Source organism: Cyanistes caeruleus, chromosome Z, assembly GCF_971803275.1.
Source record: "Cyanistes caeruleus chromosome Z, bCyaCae1.hap1.1, whole genome shotgun sequence".
Taxonomy (NCBI): domain Eukaryota; kingdom Metazoa; phylum Chordata; class Aves; order Passeriformes; family Paridae; genus Cyanistes; species Cyanistes caeruleus.
In genome coordinates, this window is record NC_141732.1 from 48978807 (window position 1) to 48995997 (window position 17191).

The 17191-nt window shown below is 38.7% G+C and overlaps 1 protein-coding gene across 7 annotated transcripts in view; it reads left to right on the plus strand.

The window, feature by feature from the left end:
* The window catches only part of BNC2 (basonuclin zinc finger protein 2), a 340849-nt gene extending 325005 nt beyond the window's left edge, over positions 1 to 15844 (plus strand). For 3 of the 7 annotated variants that reach the window (XM_086867611.1, XM_086867612.1, XM_086867610.1), the window contains exons 6-7: positions 3585 to 4032; positions 13247 to 15844. In XM_086867611.1, coding sequence (XP_086723737.1) covers positions 3585 to 4032; positions 13247 to 13261 — 463 coding nt within the window. In that variant the 3' untranslated portion in view covers positions 13262 to 15844. Of the gene's footprint in view, positions 1 to 3584; positions 4940 to 11094 lie in introns of those variants that run through there. The other 4 variants (XM_086867613.1, XM_086867608.1, XM_086867607.1 and 1 more) reach the window with 2 other exon arrangements.
* The last annotated feature ends 1347 nt before the right edge of the window (positions 15845 to 17191 follow it).

Below are 17191 nucleotides of genomic sequence, written 5' to 3' on the forward strand. Positions count from 1 at the left end.
AAAGAATCAATTCTTTTGAACTGTGGTTGCATAATGGAAATCGACTGCTATGAATGAACCTATGTTCAGAAGTTATGAACAGCAGAGCTAATGCACTGCCATGAGTTCATCTTTATTATTGCATTACACCTGAATCAATTGATAAAGTAGCTTCTTTTTAAGGCTAGGAATGGCACTTAATTGAATAAAAGTCAATGTAATTATATTAGGAGAATCCAACAGTACTGCTGACAGCGGAAAAGGGACACTACTGAGCAGAGTGCCAGAACTGGTCCACACATTTCTGCACATCGTTTGCCTGACAGATATTATGGGCTGGTACATACTTTAACTAGATTACTGATTGCAACTGCTGTAAGTGAGAATTGAATAAGGGAGGCATCTCTTCTTATCAGAGTATCAGCAGAGTTTGCATCCTTACACTGGTCTTTCTCAGGTTGGCTTTTGTCCATCTGAGGCTTGGTAGCCCCTCTTTAGCCTGGTAGTTTATTCTTATCTCTTCATTTAGTGAATGGTGACGTTATTTTCACTGCATGCCTGACTGTTGTTTTTCTCAACAGCAAACCAAGGAAATAGTAAGCACAAATGCATGGAAGCAAGAGTTTCAGTTATCCTGACCAGCTTTTATGCTGAAACAAATTCCCAGAGCATAGCAGTGAAGATGGGAGAGAAAGGGGGAAATTATAAGTATACACATGAGTACTTTATGAATAGTTTGCAGTTAGCCTTATGATGATAAGCACAAACGTGCTTTTATGGTCATTTAATAACCCTGGTCAGTGTGGACAGGCCTTCACAGTAAGCGTTTCCTGTACTGCACTTAGCAGCTTTACATGGAGCTACATTCCATCTGAAACCAGGAAGGCAAGGGACCATCAGGACTACTGTTTATCATTCATGTATGCATGCACTGTTCAGAGCTCATTTGTGGATAATAATGGGTATGTTGTGAATATGCTTTGATTAATTTGCTTTATGTTTTCTGTATTGTGTGATTGAATCAGTATCCATCAGGACAACAATATAAGTGATATTACAGCTGACAAAAAAACAGTTTCACAGTCAAGACTTTTTTAAGTCTGTGTTTTATTGGTTTCAGATTTTTTTTTAAAAACCAGATATGTCTGGATTGGAATGTGAATTTGTTCTCTCTCTCTCTCTCTCTCTCTCTCTCTCTCTCTCCTCCCCCTTCCCATTTCTTTCTCTTTTCTTCTCTCCTCTCTCTCTATCTTTTGTGATCTCAATTTAGCAAAAGATTAGAAAGCTGATCTTATCACAAGGTAAGCTCAGCCTTCCTAAGTGCAGTGTGGGGATATGCATAATTACACTTCTATGCCTCAAAAAAGCAATGGTGCTATACTTGCTTGTGTGAAAAGAGTATTTCCCATGTGGGATAAAAGCAAGAAATACTCTCCACTTTTTCCACCCTTGCCCATACCTCTCAACTCTCTCTCATTAAGAGAGAAATCTCCTGTTCTAGACCAGCCCCTAACTGGAATAATAGCATCCCAAACACACACAATTCAATTAAACTGCATTTCAGTATCAGTTTTATGTCAGAGAAGTTACCTGCACTTGCAGGTGAGCAGATTAATTCTATTGCTGTTTATTTATTCCCTTAAGTTATGTGCAACAGATAAATGAAACACAAAGTGTTAGAAAATTAAAGAGATTTACTCCACATGAATTTAATCTTCCTACATTTGCATTTGCTTTTTTGTATTGTATTTCTGTACCATGTTTTGGACTTCAGTTGGTTGAGAGGTATGTTTCAAAGGGTTTCTTAAAATAAAAGCTTCCAATAAGGAAATATTGCTAATAGCTATTGTTCCTCTTCTCCCTTTTTTGTTAATGTAGGACCTGAATGTCTGTAAAATATTTGATCATTGTTATGTCTTCCCATGCCAATTTTGTACCTAGTGCTTTTTGCAAATTAAGCTATTCCTATGTTAAAATTCTCTCTTTCTCTCTCTCTTTCCCCACCCTCCTCCCACTCCCTCCCCCCTCCCAATCTTCTTTTCCCTCCTACATTTGGGCTCTGATCTGCAATTTATAATGGGCAGACAGACTGGTGAGTCTGCATGTTGTAAATTGCGGGTTTGGGTCCTTAGCTTGCAAAGAATGTTATGCAGTAGAACTTCGCTAATTCTTTTTTTGCTGACTCAAAATTCAAGTCACCCTCCAAAGAAACTGAATAAATATTTGTCATTTACTCAGCAATGCTGCACATTCTGAAAACTGAACCCTAAAGTTTTCTATTACTGAAAACTTTACCCTGATTTCTTATACTTAAGCACTTCAGCAAAATGAGTATATTCTGTGGTCAGAGGTCTTTGATGTCTGTCATGTTTGTTGGTTGTATCATTAATTCAGAAAATACAGTTTTTCAAAGAGGGTTTTCCTGACAGTACTGCAAATCAGTGAGGTTCTACTGCAATGGGTGAATAAAGCCAATGCCAAAAGTGGAGAGTAGAATGCAGCTTCAAATAATAGGCTACTTTACTTGTTTACTAACTTAAAAGCTTACACTGTTTGCAAATGTAGAGCTTTATTTCTTGAGAGCAAAGGCACAGATCCTGTAAAGTACTTAAGAGTCTTAATTTGCAGCTCTTGGGATCTGGTTTAAAATCCACTTCCATCAATGGCAGTTTTAAAATGTCTTTAATATCTGCAATAAATTCAGCAAATACCTAAAGCAAACCCATGCTCAAGTTTTTTGATTGATTGGGGCAAAATTCTCACTGCCATTAATAGGTTTCTTTTACTGGACATTACACTGCTTCAGCCAATCAGCACTGAATACAGACAGTACAGGGAGAAGGACAGGGAGGAGTGGCAGTGACAACTTAGGAGGATGAAACCACCAACTTTGGCTAAGATTTTCAGAAACTTGTATATAGATTTCAAAGACTTGTTCTCTTAAACCCTTCAAGTCTTCTCCATCTTTGTTTGGCCTGATTCTGAATACCTTTATATGAGAATTAATTAAATTACCAGAATCAGGACCTCTGACAATGCCTTATTTGGTTACTTCTATTTTACTCCCCTCCTATATTTCACTTACTGAATTATGTAAGTACATATATATACATATATATATATATATATATATATACACATATATATGGATGGCTGGATAGATAAATACCTAAAGACACGGATCCATAGTAAGACACAGATAGACACACATACATATATTCCATATATTAGTATTTTTTGCCTCTTGAAGAGAAGGAAAGCCAGCAAGGATTCAGGAATCAAGAAGAGCATTTTGTATTTTCTGCTAATACAATTTCTTAATTTGTAAATTTCAAATAAATTTCAATAGCTGCTGTTGGGGACTAATGCTGAGGACAGCAGCTAAAAAGAAAAACAATATGGGGGGAATTTGGTTTTTTGTTTAGTTTTTAGGTTGCAATTTGTCCACTTATAGAAAGGCTGACATTTCCAAGTAATATAGATTGGGGATATTTTTATGAGAAATTATCAATAAATGATAATTTGGATTTGGTGCTTGTTGACTCTGTGTTTAATCAAAAATACTGTACATTTTTCCTTTTCTCCCTTCCCTCTTCCTTTCCCAGACACAGTGCTAACATAAACCTGCACCGTAAACTGTTGACCAAAGAACTGGATGACATGGGCTTGGACACTTCACAGCCTTCTCTTAGTAAGGACCTCCGCGATGAATTTTTGGTGAAGATATATGGCGCTCAGCATCAGATGGGGCTTGACTTAAGGGAAGACACCTCCTCGCCTGCTGGTACTGAGGATTCCCACATGAATGGGTACGGCAGGGGCATGGCAGAAGACTATATGGTACTAGACTTGAGCACCACCTCCAGCATCCAGTCCAGCAGCAGTATCCATTCCTCAAGAGAATCTGACGCAGGAAGCGATGAGGGTATTCTCCTGGACGACGTCGATGGGGCAAGTGACAGCGGGGAATCTGCCCACAAAGCAGATGCCCCTGCCTTAGCTGTAGGTATGGGCACCGATGTCCCAGGATCCCTCATGTTCAACAGCGTTTCGGTGAGCAACGGTGGGATAATGTGTAACATTTGCCACAAAATGTACAGCAACAAGGGAACCCTCAGAGTGCACTATAAAACAGTGCACTTGCGAGAAATGCACAAGTGCAAAGTCCCTGGGTGCAACATGATGTTCTCCTCTGTCCGTAGCCGAAACCGGCACAGCCAGAACCCCAATCTGCATAAAAACATTCCTTTCACGTCAGTAGATTAGGTCACGGATGGACACAGCATAATGCCAGCTCTCAGAGAGGGCCCACTACATCTGAACTGCCATATACAGTCTCCCTTTATATATATATATATATATGTATATGTATATGTATATGTATATGTATATGTATATGTATATGTATATGTATATGTATATGTATATGTATATGTATATGTATATGTATATGTATATGTATATATGTGTGTGTATATATATATATCTATATCTATACACACATACATAAATATACATATATATATATAGTTTTTTCTTTTTTTAGCAAAAGAAAGAAACACCAGGTGCTTTTTCCCCTTTGTCGGTTGTTGGGGTTTTTTTTTTTCCGTTTTTTTTTAATAGAAACAAAAACATAGGACCTTTAATTTGAGGGAAGAGATCCTTCATTAAAAAACAAACAAAAATAACCAACAAACAATCAAAAACCAAACAGAAAACCTGCAGTTGTCCCTAGTTCTGTTAGAATGTTCTTGGTCATCTCCAAAGAGACAGTTTGCTCTTCCTGTAACTTTTGCCTGAAACAAAAAAAAAAAACAAAAAAAAAACCAAAAAAAAACCCAAAAAAACCCCACAAAAAAAGAACAAAAAAACCTTAAACAAACAAAAAAAGTACAAAAAAACACACAAAAAGACCCCCCAAAAACACAAAAAAAAATGCAAACAAACAAAAAAGAGAAAGAAAAAACAATCTACTTAGTTGTCTTTGTGTTTTCTAAGCATTGGGGATAACGTTCTACTAAGCATGGCTGTTACACTTGTATATATATATTGAGCCTTGACAGGCCTATGATGTAAAACAATTGTATTGATGGTGGTTTAACTCTAATTTTTTTTGCTTAATTTTTACAGTTACATTCAGCTGTTAGATAAGCAGGAAAAATAGTTTGCTGCCTAGTTTTACTCATTTATGTTAGCTTTAATGCACATTTTTAAAAGAACCACGGTCTTGTTTTAACTACCTGCTAGATATAAGTACTACAGAGGTGCTGGCATGCTTTACAGTACCTGATTTGATACAGTTTTTTTGTCTTGTACTATTACATAAATCCAGTCATGCACTTTTTCGTACACTACAAGGGGATGTGTAATAATATCCATGCTTTTTTTTTTTTTCTTAAACTATTGCCATATTTTCAGTAAGTGTCTTTAAAAAAAAATACACTTAGATAAAAGTGATCTGGTCAGTATGAGGGCATGAATGCCAAACAAAGAGTATTAGTGTTTAGTGTTAATACAAAAGTGCCAACTTTGCACACATTTTGAAAAAAGAAAATGTAGTATTCACCATAACCACAGTTGTAGTTTTTGGACTACACACAGAAAAATACTGGGGAGGGAAAAGGGGTAAAGTGAAATACAGAATTCTTGGTGCTTTTTTCAAGTGCCAATTATTACTAGAAACAATAGTGCATCCTTATTCCTTATAAACTACATTGCATAAAAGAAAAAAAAACCAGAATTTTGTCATGTGAACCAGTAGAATTTTTTTTTGTCAAACATGCATAATATTTGGGGATATAAATGCTGATACTACTTGTCACAGAACAAAGATGAATATAATTTTGTGTGCTTCTTATTATAGCCTGGATTTTTGTGGTGTTTAAAAAAAAAATCAAAATGAACAGGGAAATAATGTTAACTATGTTGTTCTGTAAAGTTGTCTTTTTTGCAATGGAAAGTGCTGTAGTATGATTAAGGCATGTTTTATAGAAGCAATCAAGAGAAATTAATGGCAGAAGCACTTAGTAGCTCTGAAAACATATGCTGGACTTTTTATTGGGTAACTTTCCCTTTGGATAAAATTAGAAGACAAAGAAAAAGGATGTCTAGTTGTGTTTATGTTTTGTGTTTCACTCGCATGATTTGTCAGAAAATAACAAAAGTCCAAGAAATATAGTGAGCAAGAGAGCGAGCACAACCAGGAGACAGAGAAGGAGCGAGCAGTTGAGAAAGGCAGAGAGAAAGGAGGCTGCCCTCTGAATTTTTTTGTTTCCGGTGTTTACACATGTTGCTTGAGCTGGTAAACCACACTGGCAGCCTTAGTTACCACAACATACTGACTGAGGGATGGTATTTACTTAAGCTCAATCTACAGCCAAAGCCATTAGGATGTATGTTGTAGTCTCTTTTCTTTACAAAACGAATAACAATAACAAAAGCAAAAACAAACAAACAAACCCCCAAGGGATATTTCAGCATACAATAAAATATTCCTTCAGTGAGAATGTGTTCCTTTTCTGTATTTACTGACCCAGAACATTATTTTTCTTAGCAGAATCAGAAATGCTCCATTGTTTCAGCTTGTCGCTGTATTGTTTTGCTGTGCATTTTGATTATTCTTACTTTTTATGTCCACTTGAGTACTTAACTCCTATTACATTTTCTAGAGGAAACTCTTAATATAGATTTCCTCTTTTTAGTATTTTTTATGCATTTCAGTATTTTTGTTTCCAAAAGTAGGAATCAATATCTAATAAATCAGTATTTCCAGTTGTAGAAAATAAAAGAAAAATATTTCTAAATGAATTTTCACTATGTTCCTATGAGTTACAAGCCTCTGTTTTTTTTGGTTATTTTTTATTATTTTTTTTTATTATTCTGTACACTCATGAAGCCCTGAAAACATTTGTGGATTCCACAGAAACTATAAGCAAAATTTACCTTCTGGTTTAACAAAAAGAAACTTTATAGCAAAAAAGTAAGGTGTTTCAATGACATTTTTCTTTCATCTTTTTTATTTTCTTCAAAATCTCAGCTACTTTGTTTTGTTAAATTGAGTGGAGAGATCTGCTTTGCTTTGTTTTACGTTGTTCAAGCTCAGTGTGTTTGTGAGAAAGGGAAATTAGAACAGTAAGGGTGCATTTTTCCAAAATACATGAACCTTTGTAGTCTTACCTGTACTGCACTCTCATCTCTCCTCCCAGGCTAATAGGAACAAGTAATATAGAAAGTCTAAAAAAGAAAAGAACGAAAATTGAATTATATATATAGGAAAAAAACCAAACAAACCCCACTCTTTTGTAGTATGCACAATATAAATCAATATAATTTTTAATGAGAAATTCATTTGAGGTATAGAAATAATTCCTCACTGATGAATCACTGTTCAGCATTCTTATTTCACTATGTTTCTGTTAGAGGTCAAGTGGGTTTGGTAAACTTGTTTGGAAATTTAAGCATCATGTGTAGATAAATTGAGCAGATTATTGACATAGAAGAAAAAAACCAAACCTGTTTATTACCCAAAATTGAACAGCACATTCTAAAAAGTAAAGAAAAAGGGACAAACCTCCAAAAATTATTAAAAGCTCACAAGTCCTGCTCTTAATTTCATTCAGATTTTGCTTAAGCTATGTAGAAGAGATCATCTCTGTCTTGTGGACAGAAAATTACTCACTGATATTTTTAGGCAAATCTAGGCAAAGTATTTTCTTCAGTGTTAGTGATACTAATGTCAGAACCATCTTTTTTTTTTAAGAAGGGCACTTATACTTACTTTGAATTGAATGGCATTTCCCTCCCTTCAATTTAGCATGCATCTCTGTGAGAATCTGTATTTATCAGAATTGTTCTTGTGGTGGAGTTTGTATCATCTGACATGATCTAAAAATTTATTAAGGGGCTCAGCTTGGTTTTACTGAAAGTAGCACTTCTGGGTGATCTCATCAGAGACCTAGAGTGCAGTAAGAATAATGACGAAACATTTCATCTCTTCAGCACAGAACATGGCCTGTAATGGTGTGATGACATGATAAGTATTGTGCAGTTGCTTATGTTATCACAAACCTGTGGCTATCCCTTCGGTTTCCAAACCTGTCAGTCTAAACCATTTTGCAAGAACTAGACCAGCTTTGAGGAAGATAATCTTCCCTTTACATGGAGTTTGTTCCTTCTTTTTTGATTCCTATAGTTATTGTGGTCACTCTTGCCATATTGTTTCACTGTTTTATTCAAGGTAGTTGTATTTTTCTGTAAATATCAAAAAGCTTTGTCTGCAATTAGAAAATAACTGTACTGAACCTCCTTTAGAAACAGAACTATTTGTCTGGAGGTTGTTTAGGATTTTTCTTTTCATTGGGAGGGTTGGGGGTACGGTGTGGTGTCAGGAAAGCATATGTTATTGGTTAATCACTAGGTATCTTTTGAAAAACTGTATGAAAATTTGGAAGTAAAACAGCACAGTCAAAGCACAAGAATGGAAACCATGAGTTTAAACACCCCTGGTAGCCCCTTCTCACTTTTTAGCCTCAGACATATATCACTTACCCATTTATGTTTCAGTCTGTTAGACTATCACTAATACTAATATGATCTTGCCCATAAGTGTGCTCCTGTGAGGACTAATTAGCTGGTATTAGTAAAGAGCTAATTTAACTCATAAATATTTTTGCACACCTTAAAATATTCAATCAATTTTTCTGAGATATGTCTCAACCAGGTACATTTTGTTACGCCTGAGATTTTAACCTTGCCCTTTAAGTTGTAGTGGTGACACTGTAGGGACACTGTGGTGTTGCACACAAGGTGAAAACACTCTGTCAACGAGCCACAACTCAATTTGACAAAATATGAAAGGTATAGATTAAAAATCTTAATAGCACATGGACACTGCTCTTAAAGATCTCTCAAAGGCTTTTCATGTCTGAGCTCATAAAATTTGTATGTTTTCTAGGGATCTGTAGATACTTTACACAGAAGAAATTCTGCAACATATTTGCCATGGGTAAACTTAAGTGTATCTATCGTCCTTCCTTCCTTCCTTCCTTCCTTCCTTCCTTCCTTCCTTCCTTCCTTCCTTCCTTCCTTCCTTCCTTCCTTCCTTCCTTCCTTCCTTCCTTCCTTCCTTCCTTCCTTCCTTCCGCCACTTCCTTCCTTCCTTCCTTCCTTCCTTCCTTCCTTCCTTCCTTCCTTCCGCCACTTCCTTCCTTCCTTCCTTCCTTCCTTCCTTCCTTCCTTCCTTCCTTCCTTCCTTCCTTCCTTCCTTCCTTCCTTCCTTCCTTCCTTCCTTCCTTCCTTCCTTCCTTCCTTCCTTCCTTCCTTCCTTCCTTCCTTCCTTCCTTCCTTCCTTCCTTCCTTCCTTCCTTCCTTCCTTCCTTCCTTCCTTCCTTCCTTCCTTCCTTCCTTCCTTCCTTCCTTCCTGCCTTCCTTCCTTCCTGCCTTCCTGCCTTCCTGCCTTCCTGCCTTCCTGCCTTCCTGCCTTCCTGCCTTCCTTCCTGCCTTCCTGCCTTCCTGCCTTCCTGCCTTCCTTCCTGCCTTCCTGCCTTCCTTCCTTCCTTCCTTCCTTCCTTCCTTCCTTCCTTCCTTCCTTCCTTCCTTCCTTCCTTCCTTCCTTCCTTCCTTCCTTCCTTCCTTCCTTCCTTCCTTCCTTCCTTCCTTCCTTCCTTCCTTCCTTCCTTCCTTCCTTCCTGCCTTCCTTCCTTCCTGCCTTCCTTCCTTCCTGCCTTCCTTCCTTCCTGCCTTCCTTCCTGCCTTCCTTCCTTCCTTCCTTCCTTCCTTCCTTCCTTCCTTCCTTCCTTCCTTCCTTCCTTCCTTCCTTCCTTCCTTCCTTCCTTCCTTCCTTCCTGCCTTCCTGCCTTCCTGCCTTCCTGCCTGCCTTCCTTCCTGCCTTCCTTCCTGCCTTCCTTCCTGCCTTCCTGCCTTCCTTCCTTCCTGCCTTCCTGCCTTCCTTCCTGCCTTCCTGCCTTCCTTCTTGCCTTCCTGCCTTCCTTCCTGCCTTCCTTCCTGCCTGCCTTCCTGCCTGCCTTCCTGCCTGCCTGCCTGCCTGCCTGCCTCCCTCCCTCCCTCCCTCCCTCCCTTCTACCCTTTCTGCCTCCCTCATGTTGTGGAACAGAAAGTATACTTTGTCTGCCTGTTCCACAAGTTTATACCTTTCCGTGACCTATGGAAATATGTTTCCTATTCCGTCCCCAAAAAAATGAATTGTTTACGAAGAATTAGTAGAGACAGGTTCTGCAAAGTAGCTGCCAGCAGTGGTCAGTACCTCAGTTGATTTGGTCTAGTACAATTTATAGGAAGTGGGGTTCCCAGGATGCACTTGAGTTCTCCCTCAGTTTTAACCTTTTAAACCCAGTTAAGGATCTAACATAGCTAAATATATGAGGTAGGAATGTAAAAGCAACAAGACATGGAGCTGTGTAGGTATCATGAAAGTTATTTCTACATGATAATTTAAGGTCTGATGTGTTCCAGAGATAGGAACCATTTTCAAGACCAGGGATTTAGTTCCAAAAATTTCTCCTTCAATGTGTTTGATATTTTATAATCAAAATGCTTGATATGGACCCATTTTTCACATGGTGGTCACTAAGGATGTCAGCTGCTGTCAGAAAATAGGACATATTTTTAGAAATGTATTTGTACTCAAATTCTGCAGGACATTTTCATAGCAACATTGGTGTCAGAGTAAATAATAAGGAAGGGAAGGTGTACAGCCAAGGAGTGGCTCTCACATGGTCCTCTAAGTTTTTTTGCCATGTACATGAACAGAACTGTTACTTCTTCTCAATCCCCAGAATGTTTTTGTCACTTTTCTCTTTGGGTTAACAGAATTACTCTTTTTTATTTGAAAAGAAAAGCAAAGGTGTCTGTACTAAGGGCAAGGAGGCAGCAGGAGTTCTCTGTGGGGAAAAGGTGAGTGGCAGACACATGATGGCAGCTGGTATATTTCAGTTCCTTCTTAGTTTTGGGGGTTTTTTATGTAGTGACAGAAGAAAAAGACTTTGCTGCTATAGTAACTCAACAAAACAGTGACTGTAGTGCTACTTTGCTAGATAAGCATCAGCATATCCTGCTGTTGCCACATGATGAGTTGGGCTTTTTTCTCCCCTTCTGTAGGGACATAAAAGGAGCTCTTTTCCATACCCATTTCTACATCAGGAACAGAGCAACATCATATGATGGACTGAACCTTTCACCCACATGTTTGCCCAAATACATGTCTGTTCCAGTCTCATGGTTTCTGTCTCTTCCTGCCAACACTGCAGCATTATCGCTGCCTTTAAAATGGCTGTAACAGAGTGAAGCAGCAGCTATTTTACATTAAGTAGTATTATCTTGAGTCTGTAGTTAACCAGTCTTGTGTGGCTTGTTTTCTCTGGTCAAGTCATGATATTGAATGACAGCTTTGATTTTTTGATCAAGGTATTGATCATGTATATCCCAATACTGTTGCTGTTATGTTTGGCACTGACACTTAAATGAAAACGGTTCTGGACCACCAAAGGGTTAAAAAATGGACATGTTTTTGACAAGTCCTCTGACTTTTGCCAGTATTATTGTTCATTATGATGACACTGTGTTTTTTTAATAGCAGCTGTAGTTGTCATGAAACTATTTTCCCATTCCTCTCCTTTAAAGTGTGATGTTGTAAATTCATGTGACCTTTCCTGCAAAGAATAAATATTTCTTTTTTTATATAAGATCTCAAGACAAGGCTTGTTTTGTAACAAATAGTGGCCCATTACAAAGCAGGAAAAAAAAAAAACTGAGCTGAGCAGAAAGAAGCTTCAGTTCAATTTCACCTCATATCTTTCTAATAACTTACTTGTCACTTTATTACCTTCCAGTAATGTGAATGCTGCTGACAAGACTGTCACACTAACAGCAGACAACACCCTCTCTTCCTTAGCCCCAGCTCTCCTGGCTACTTATTGCACTGGCCCTGAAGGGACACAAACTAATAGTGTGCTTTCAAGTTCAGCACTTGGCCATCAAATATAAAAGGATGTGTAATTGCCTGTTTATCCCCTGTGAAGGCGAAATTGAGTATAAGAACCAGGCTTTCCCTCCCCATTCCCTAACACACACACACACACACGCAGAAACACACACACACACAAGCATGCACACACGTCTGCAGTGAGTGAAGGGAAGTCCCATCTGGAGCACTTTGATTTGTCTTTGGGAAGCCCAAGGCTGCCACTGGCTGCTCTATCGAGCTATCAGGTAGACAGTAACAAGATGGCTTCTTAGCAAAAGGTCAGCTGAGAAATACTGTCTGTAATGGCACTTTTGTCTGCTTATGTAGCAACTAATTGCTTTGTATTGGCATAAGCCATACTGTGCCTGCTAGAAATAGTTGTTTGAATTTGCTACATGTCTTGCTGCATAGGTTCAGTGCCAAACAGGATGTGCAGTCTGTTTTTTTAACTGGTTTAGCCCATCCCTGGGAAAATTTCAGAGCAATCTCATCCTTTTGGGTTCCTATCATGAATGTCAATTCCCTATATCCAGTTCTATTGCAATAGGAGAATTTCCTGCTGAGGTCAGCATGAACTTCTATACAGTGTTAGATAAACATATCTGAGACACAATCTGCTGTCTTCATGCAAGAAGGAAATTTTTCTGATTTATACCTTCATTTGGAAGAACACTGCTAAAAGTACAGGCTCCTGAAGTTCTTCTCAGATAGGCCATCAGAAGATAGCTTTACAGTGAAGTAACTTGAGAGCACATGCTGTGTTTTAAGAAATGTTAAGTGCATGAAGGCCAGTGTACCTGGCTGCAGTCACTGCCCTTCCATATTATTGTGTGCTTCCTGACTGCTGAATAGCAGTTGAAAATTCAAGTAGGCAGAGGAGCTGCTGAAGCATGCTTTCCTTTCAGGGTCTGCAGCATTGCCATGCCGAGATCATAACGCCAGTCCTGTGTGTATGTGTGAGCACTGGGCACTGTGGGTTGAACAGTGCTGGCAGCCAGTGCAGCACCAAAAATTCACACACAGGTTTCAGACAAAGCCCAAGACCAAGAGACCTAAACACAGCCATTTTGGAGTTTCTTGTTTTTCCGTGTCCTTGGATCGGTTCATGGCATTGGTTGGCTGCAGCACCTCTTTGCTGGTTCCGGATGCTAATGCTGTCAACAGCACTGTGTGGTAATTTGATGTTTGCTGCAACAGAGGTGATGGTGCCCACCATAAATATGCTAAGGTCTTTTACCAGTCAAAAGTCACTGATCTTTTCCCTCCTTTTCCTTCCGAGTTCATCAGAAGCTACAAGGGTGAAACCAGCAGACAAATTCCTGAGGCCTGTTTGTATCAGAAGTCTAAAGGCTGAGCCCAGACTCTGCTCCCCTGTCAACTCCATGTGTACATGGCACTGACGGAGGTTGAAGCAGCCGGATGAGCTGACCTGCGATGATGAGCTTGGGCAGCCTTTCTTGCTGTACCGTTTCCAAGGCTGTTTGTGGAAACTGAGGACTTTCTGATCGAAGAAATCATTTATGTCCTTTGCGTGTGTTTGTGAATATCTGTGTGAGTGTGAATGTGACTGAGGAGAAACAGACACAGTGTTAGAACAAGGAGCCTTAAAATGAAGATTACAAATGAGCAAAATTATATCATTTCCATCACACTTACATAGGTGTGTGTGTATATATATATATATATATATTTGACATGCATTTAAAAGAACAGGAAGAGTCAGGTAGCAAATGTCTGATGTGTACAGAGATTTTTCTGGTGTTCTACAGATTTTGTACATTGCTCCCTTCAAACCTTTGGAGACAAAATATTTTAGGAAAATTAAGAAAAGCATCCAGGGCAATTATATTTCTAGAGAAGAAAGCGAGAGCAAGACTAGCTAAGTGATGCATAAAGATTTTATAAGGCATCCATTGTCAAACAAAAGGTTGAGAATGATCAGAGGATAATGCACAGTTAGGATGGCAAACTCATCAATAGTTAATCACAACCTGTCCACTTCTGCCACAAAATGCAGGAGGCTATGAACAGCAGCTCTGGGGCACCAGTGGCAGTTGTGATGCCATGTGTCCATGCCTGAGTGTGGGAGCATTATGCAGTCGTCACATCCAGATCAAGATGTTTTCACATCCCCATCCCCCCACCACCTCCTGTATTGATGGGGCAGAATGCATTCCCCCCCACCCCCCCAATTACATCTGTGAAATGAAATCATACAGTAGCCACATGAACTGTGATTCTAAGGATATTCTTCTTAGTTTATCTGATGACCTACAGAATAAACAGGGACACCTAAGCTGTACAAAGGCAGATTTATTCATTATTTTTCAATTATACTTTTACATTTGGATTTTTTTTAAGTATTTTTTTTAACAAACACTTGTACAGTCTTCAGCCATTGTCTTTAATTTTCCCATTTCCTTTACCACCCCTTCTCCTTTCATCCCAAGAGAGTGTCTCATTAAAATTCTCTCAGAAAAGTAACACATCCTCCTAGTGTTCTTCATTTTGGAAAGTTTTATGCATTCCATCTGTGAAAATGGTTACTGTTTGTAAAGTGGCAAGATTAATAAAATGGCCACTGTTATGTGTGTGTGTTTCATTTAGCTATTTAAAAATACAAAATTCAGCATGCTGCTTTTTCTTGTGCAAACTTTGGTTCCTATATGATATGGGACTCCTTTCCCAGAACATGGCTTATTTTTGATGGGCAGCATTTGTGCTCTCATTCATGCCTCCTGCCTGTTCTCCAGTTTATAAGAATGATCTGCGTTCCAGTGCAATGGATGTGCAACAGGTGTGCAAATAAGTTGATCTGAACCTGAACACAATTGAAATTTACCCTTGCTGAAATTCCACACGCTTTTACTTACCACAAACAGTTCACTGCAATCTGCTTATACCTATAAAAATAACTCATTGTAGGGATGGCTGAAGCAGTTTGAAGTTTCATTGTTAGACTGAAGGCTCTTGCTCACTGTCACTGTTGACATTTTAACAGCTTTTAACATAGAAGGTCAAACACAGTGATTTCCTATATAGCTGTCTGCTGTGTTTCAGTTCTCCTGAACTAGAAAGATGGGAACCTGACTGCGGGTTCACATGGAGATGTAATCTGAGATAAACTGGATTTGAACCTTCATGTATTTGGAAGTCCTTAGGGGTCTTGGCAGTGTGTTCAGTCACAGAGGCATAAAGCCTGGAAACCCCTTTTTCAGTAGGCATGGGAGGGCTCACACAGCCTGGCTGCAACTCCCTGTGGTAACCAGCGATGCACCAGCAGCAGCAGCAGCAGCAGCAGCAGCAAGGGGGCTGCTGTGTAGAGAATGGAGAGCTTGCTGATGGCTGGCAAAGCTGGGCTTGTTCCAGTGGACTTTGTCAAGACGTGTTCCTGGGGTACCCCAGCCAGGCACAGGAAAGAGTGGAGTCAAGGCCTGATGGACATTTTTACAAAGGTCTTTCTCTGTTGGGAATAGAGGAGGCTTTTCATTTTCACTCTTTGATCTCAATCTGAGCAAAACATGAATGCTCTGCTGTCCTGCCTGCAGAACCAAAGCATGCACTATGGAACATAGCTGTACAAGGGGATATGAAAATTTGCATCATGTTGATCTAATAATCGTGACATTAGTAGCTTCATAAATATTGTATGTAGTCTAAACAAGTTTTTTCCATTAGTAATCTGAGGGAATTAAAAGTCCAGTTTTAATTTGACATTTCTTGTATTTTCTGTACTGTAACAGTCCTACAATATGTCTTTTGCATAAAATGCATAAGGTTTTGGGGATATAAATGGAGTTTTACTCATACTTTGTCCAAATACCTCTTGTAATTTGTATCAAAATTCTTGTACAATTTTTATATTAAAGATTTATCAGTCACTGATCTTTTCATCTCTTTGTCTTTCATTTCTTAATTTTTTACTGATTCAAGCACTGCACATTTCCATGGAAAGGCATATGGCCATGGAAAGACACTCATCTGCAAGGTCTGAGCATGGCCTCTTGTAGTTTGAAAGCTGCACACTACATTTAAAAGTTTTGCATACTTCCCAGAAATTGAATAGGTTAAAGCTTTTTGGAAGGGAGATAATTGTTTTGCCCCTTAGCTTGTACGCAATTCCTTAGAAATGTCATACTTAGTGTGGCATCCAGAAACCTAGTGCCTCACAAATTTAGTCACCTGACTGTAAGAAACCTTTAGGATGGACATTTCTCACACTTTAGTATGTCTGACAGATGAAGAAACAGTAGTAAAAGGTCTTGCCAAACTCTATTTTGAGGTCCTAGCTCAATCCTGGTTTTGCTTTTCAAAGCAGAGATACACAAATCACCAATCTCAGTGTTTGGGTAAGAATTTCCTCATGCTTTGAAATGGTGAGGACATTGCCCAAATGAATCTCTCCACTAAACTTTATCTGTAATCTAGGACTGCAACATAAAAATTTACCACCAAATAATTAAACTTTGAGTCCTTGGGATTGGCTTTGTGCTCCATGCTGACTAGAAGAGGGTTCAGTGTGGGGAGATATTTTGAAAAAACCCATTTTCAAGGCTGAATAGTTCTTTTTGTTAAATCCTGTTTTTCTTCTAAGGGGCATCTGTGACAGCTGGGAAAATATGAGCAAGATTCTTCTGGAATAAATGCATTGGTTTAGCCTGAGCTCTTATGGTGCACTTCTTATCAATAAATGAAAAAAAGTAGTCTCATAATAGGATAGATTTGTCCATTGCTCTGTGCTTATATAGACAAAAAGGCTATGTTACAAGCATGTCCAAGACAATGTGTTGCAATAAGATCCTTATTCATTCATTCTACAAGGGAAGACCAAAATAAAACTCAGCTTGTTACGTGACATGAAATGATGAGCACTGGGGTGGTGGTGCCTAAAAGCATGCAGGTATGTGCTGAAATTCAAGCATGTCCTGTTTGATGCAATGGGAATGGATACCTGCTTGCAAATGAGCCTCTCTTGAAAGCATTAGCTGGACTGCAGCTAATATTCAAGAGCCTGCTCAGTGTTTGACTAGAATCAGTAAGACTTTTCTGGTTGTCTCACATTTCTTGATGAGCAAAATGGAGGAAAGTGGACTCACCATCTGAATGTGGGGCTGGGGATGTGAAAGACAAATAATGGCTTAAAATTATTTGGAAAGCCAAATAATTCTTAGCCAGAATTTGCTAAGCACTGTGAACTGCAAGTCTTAAGAAGTTATTGGTGAGTAACACATA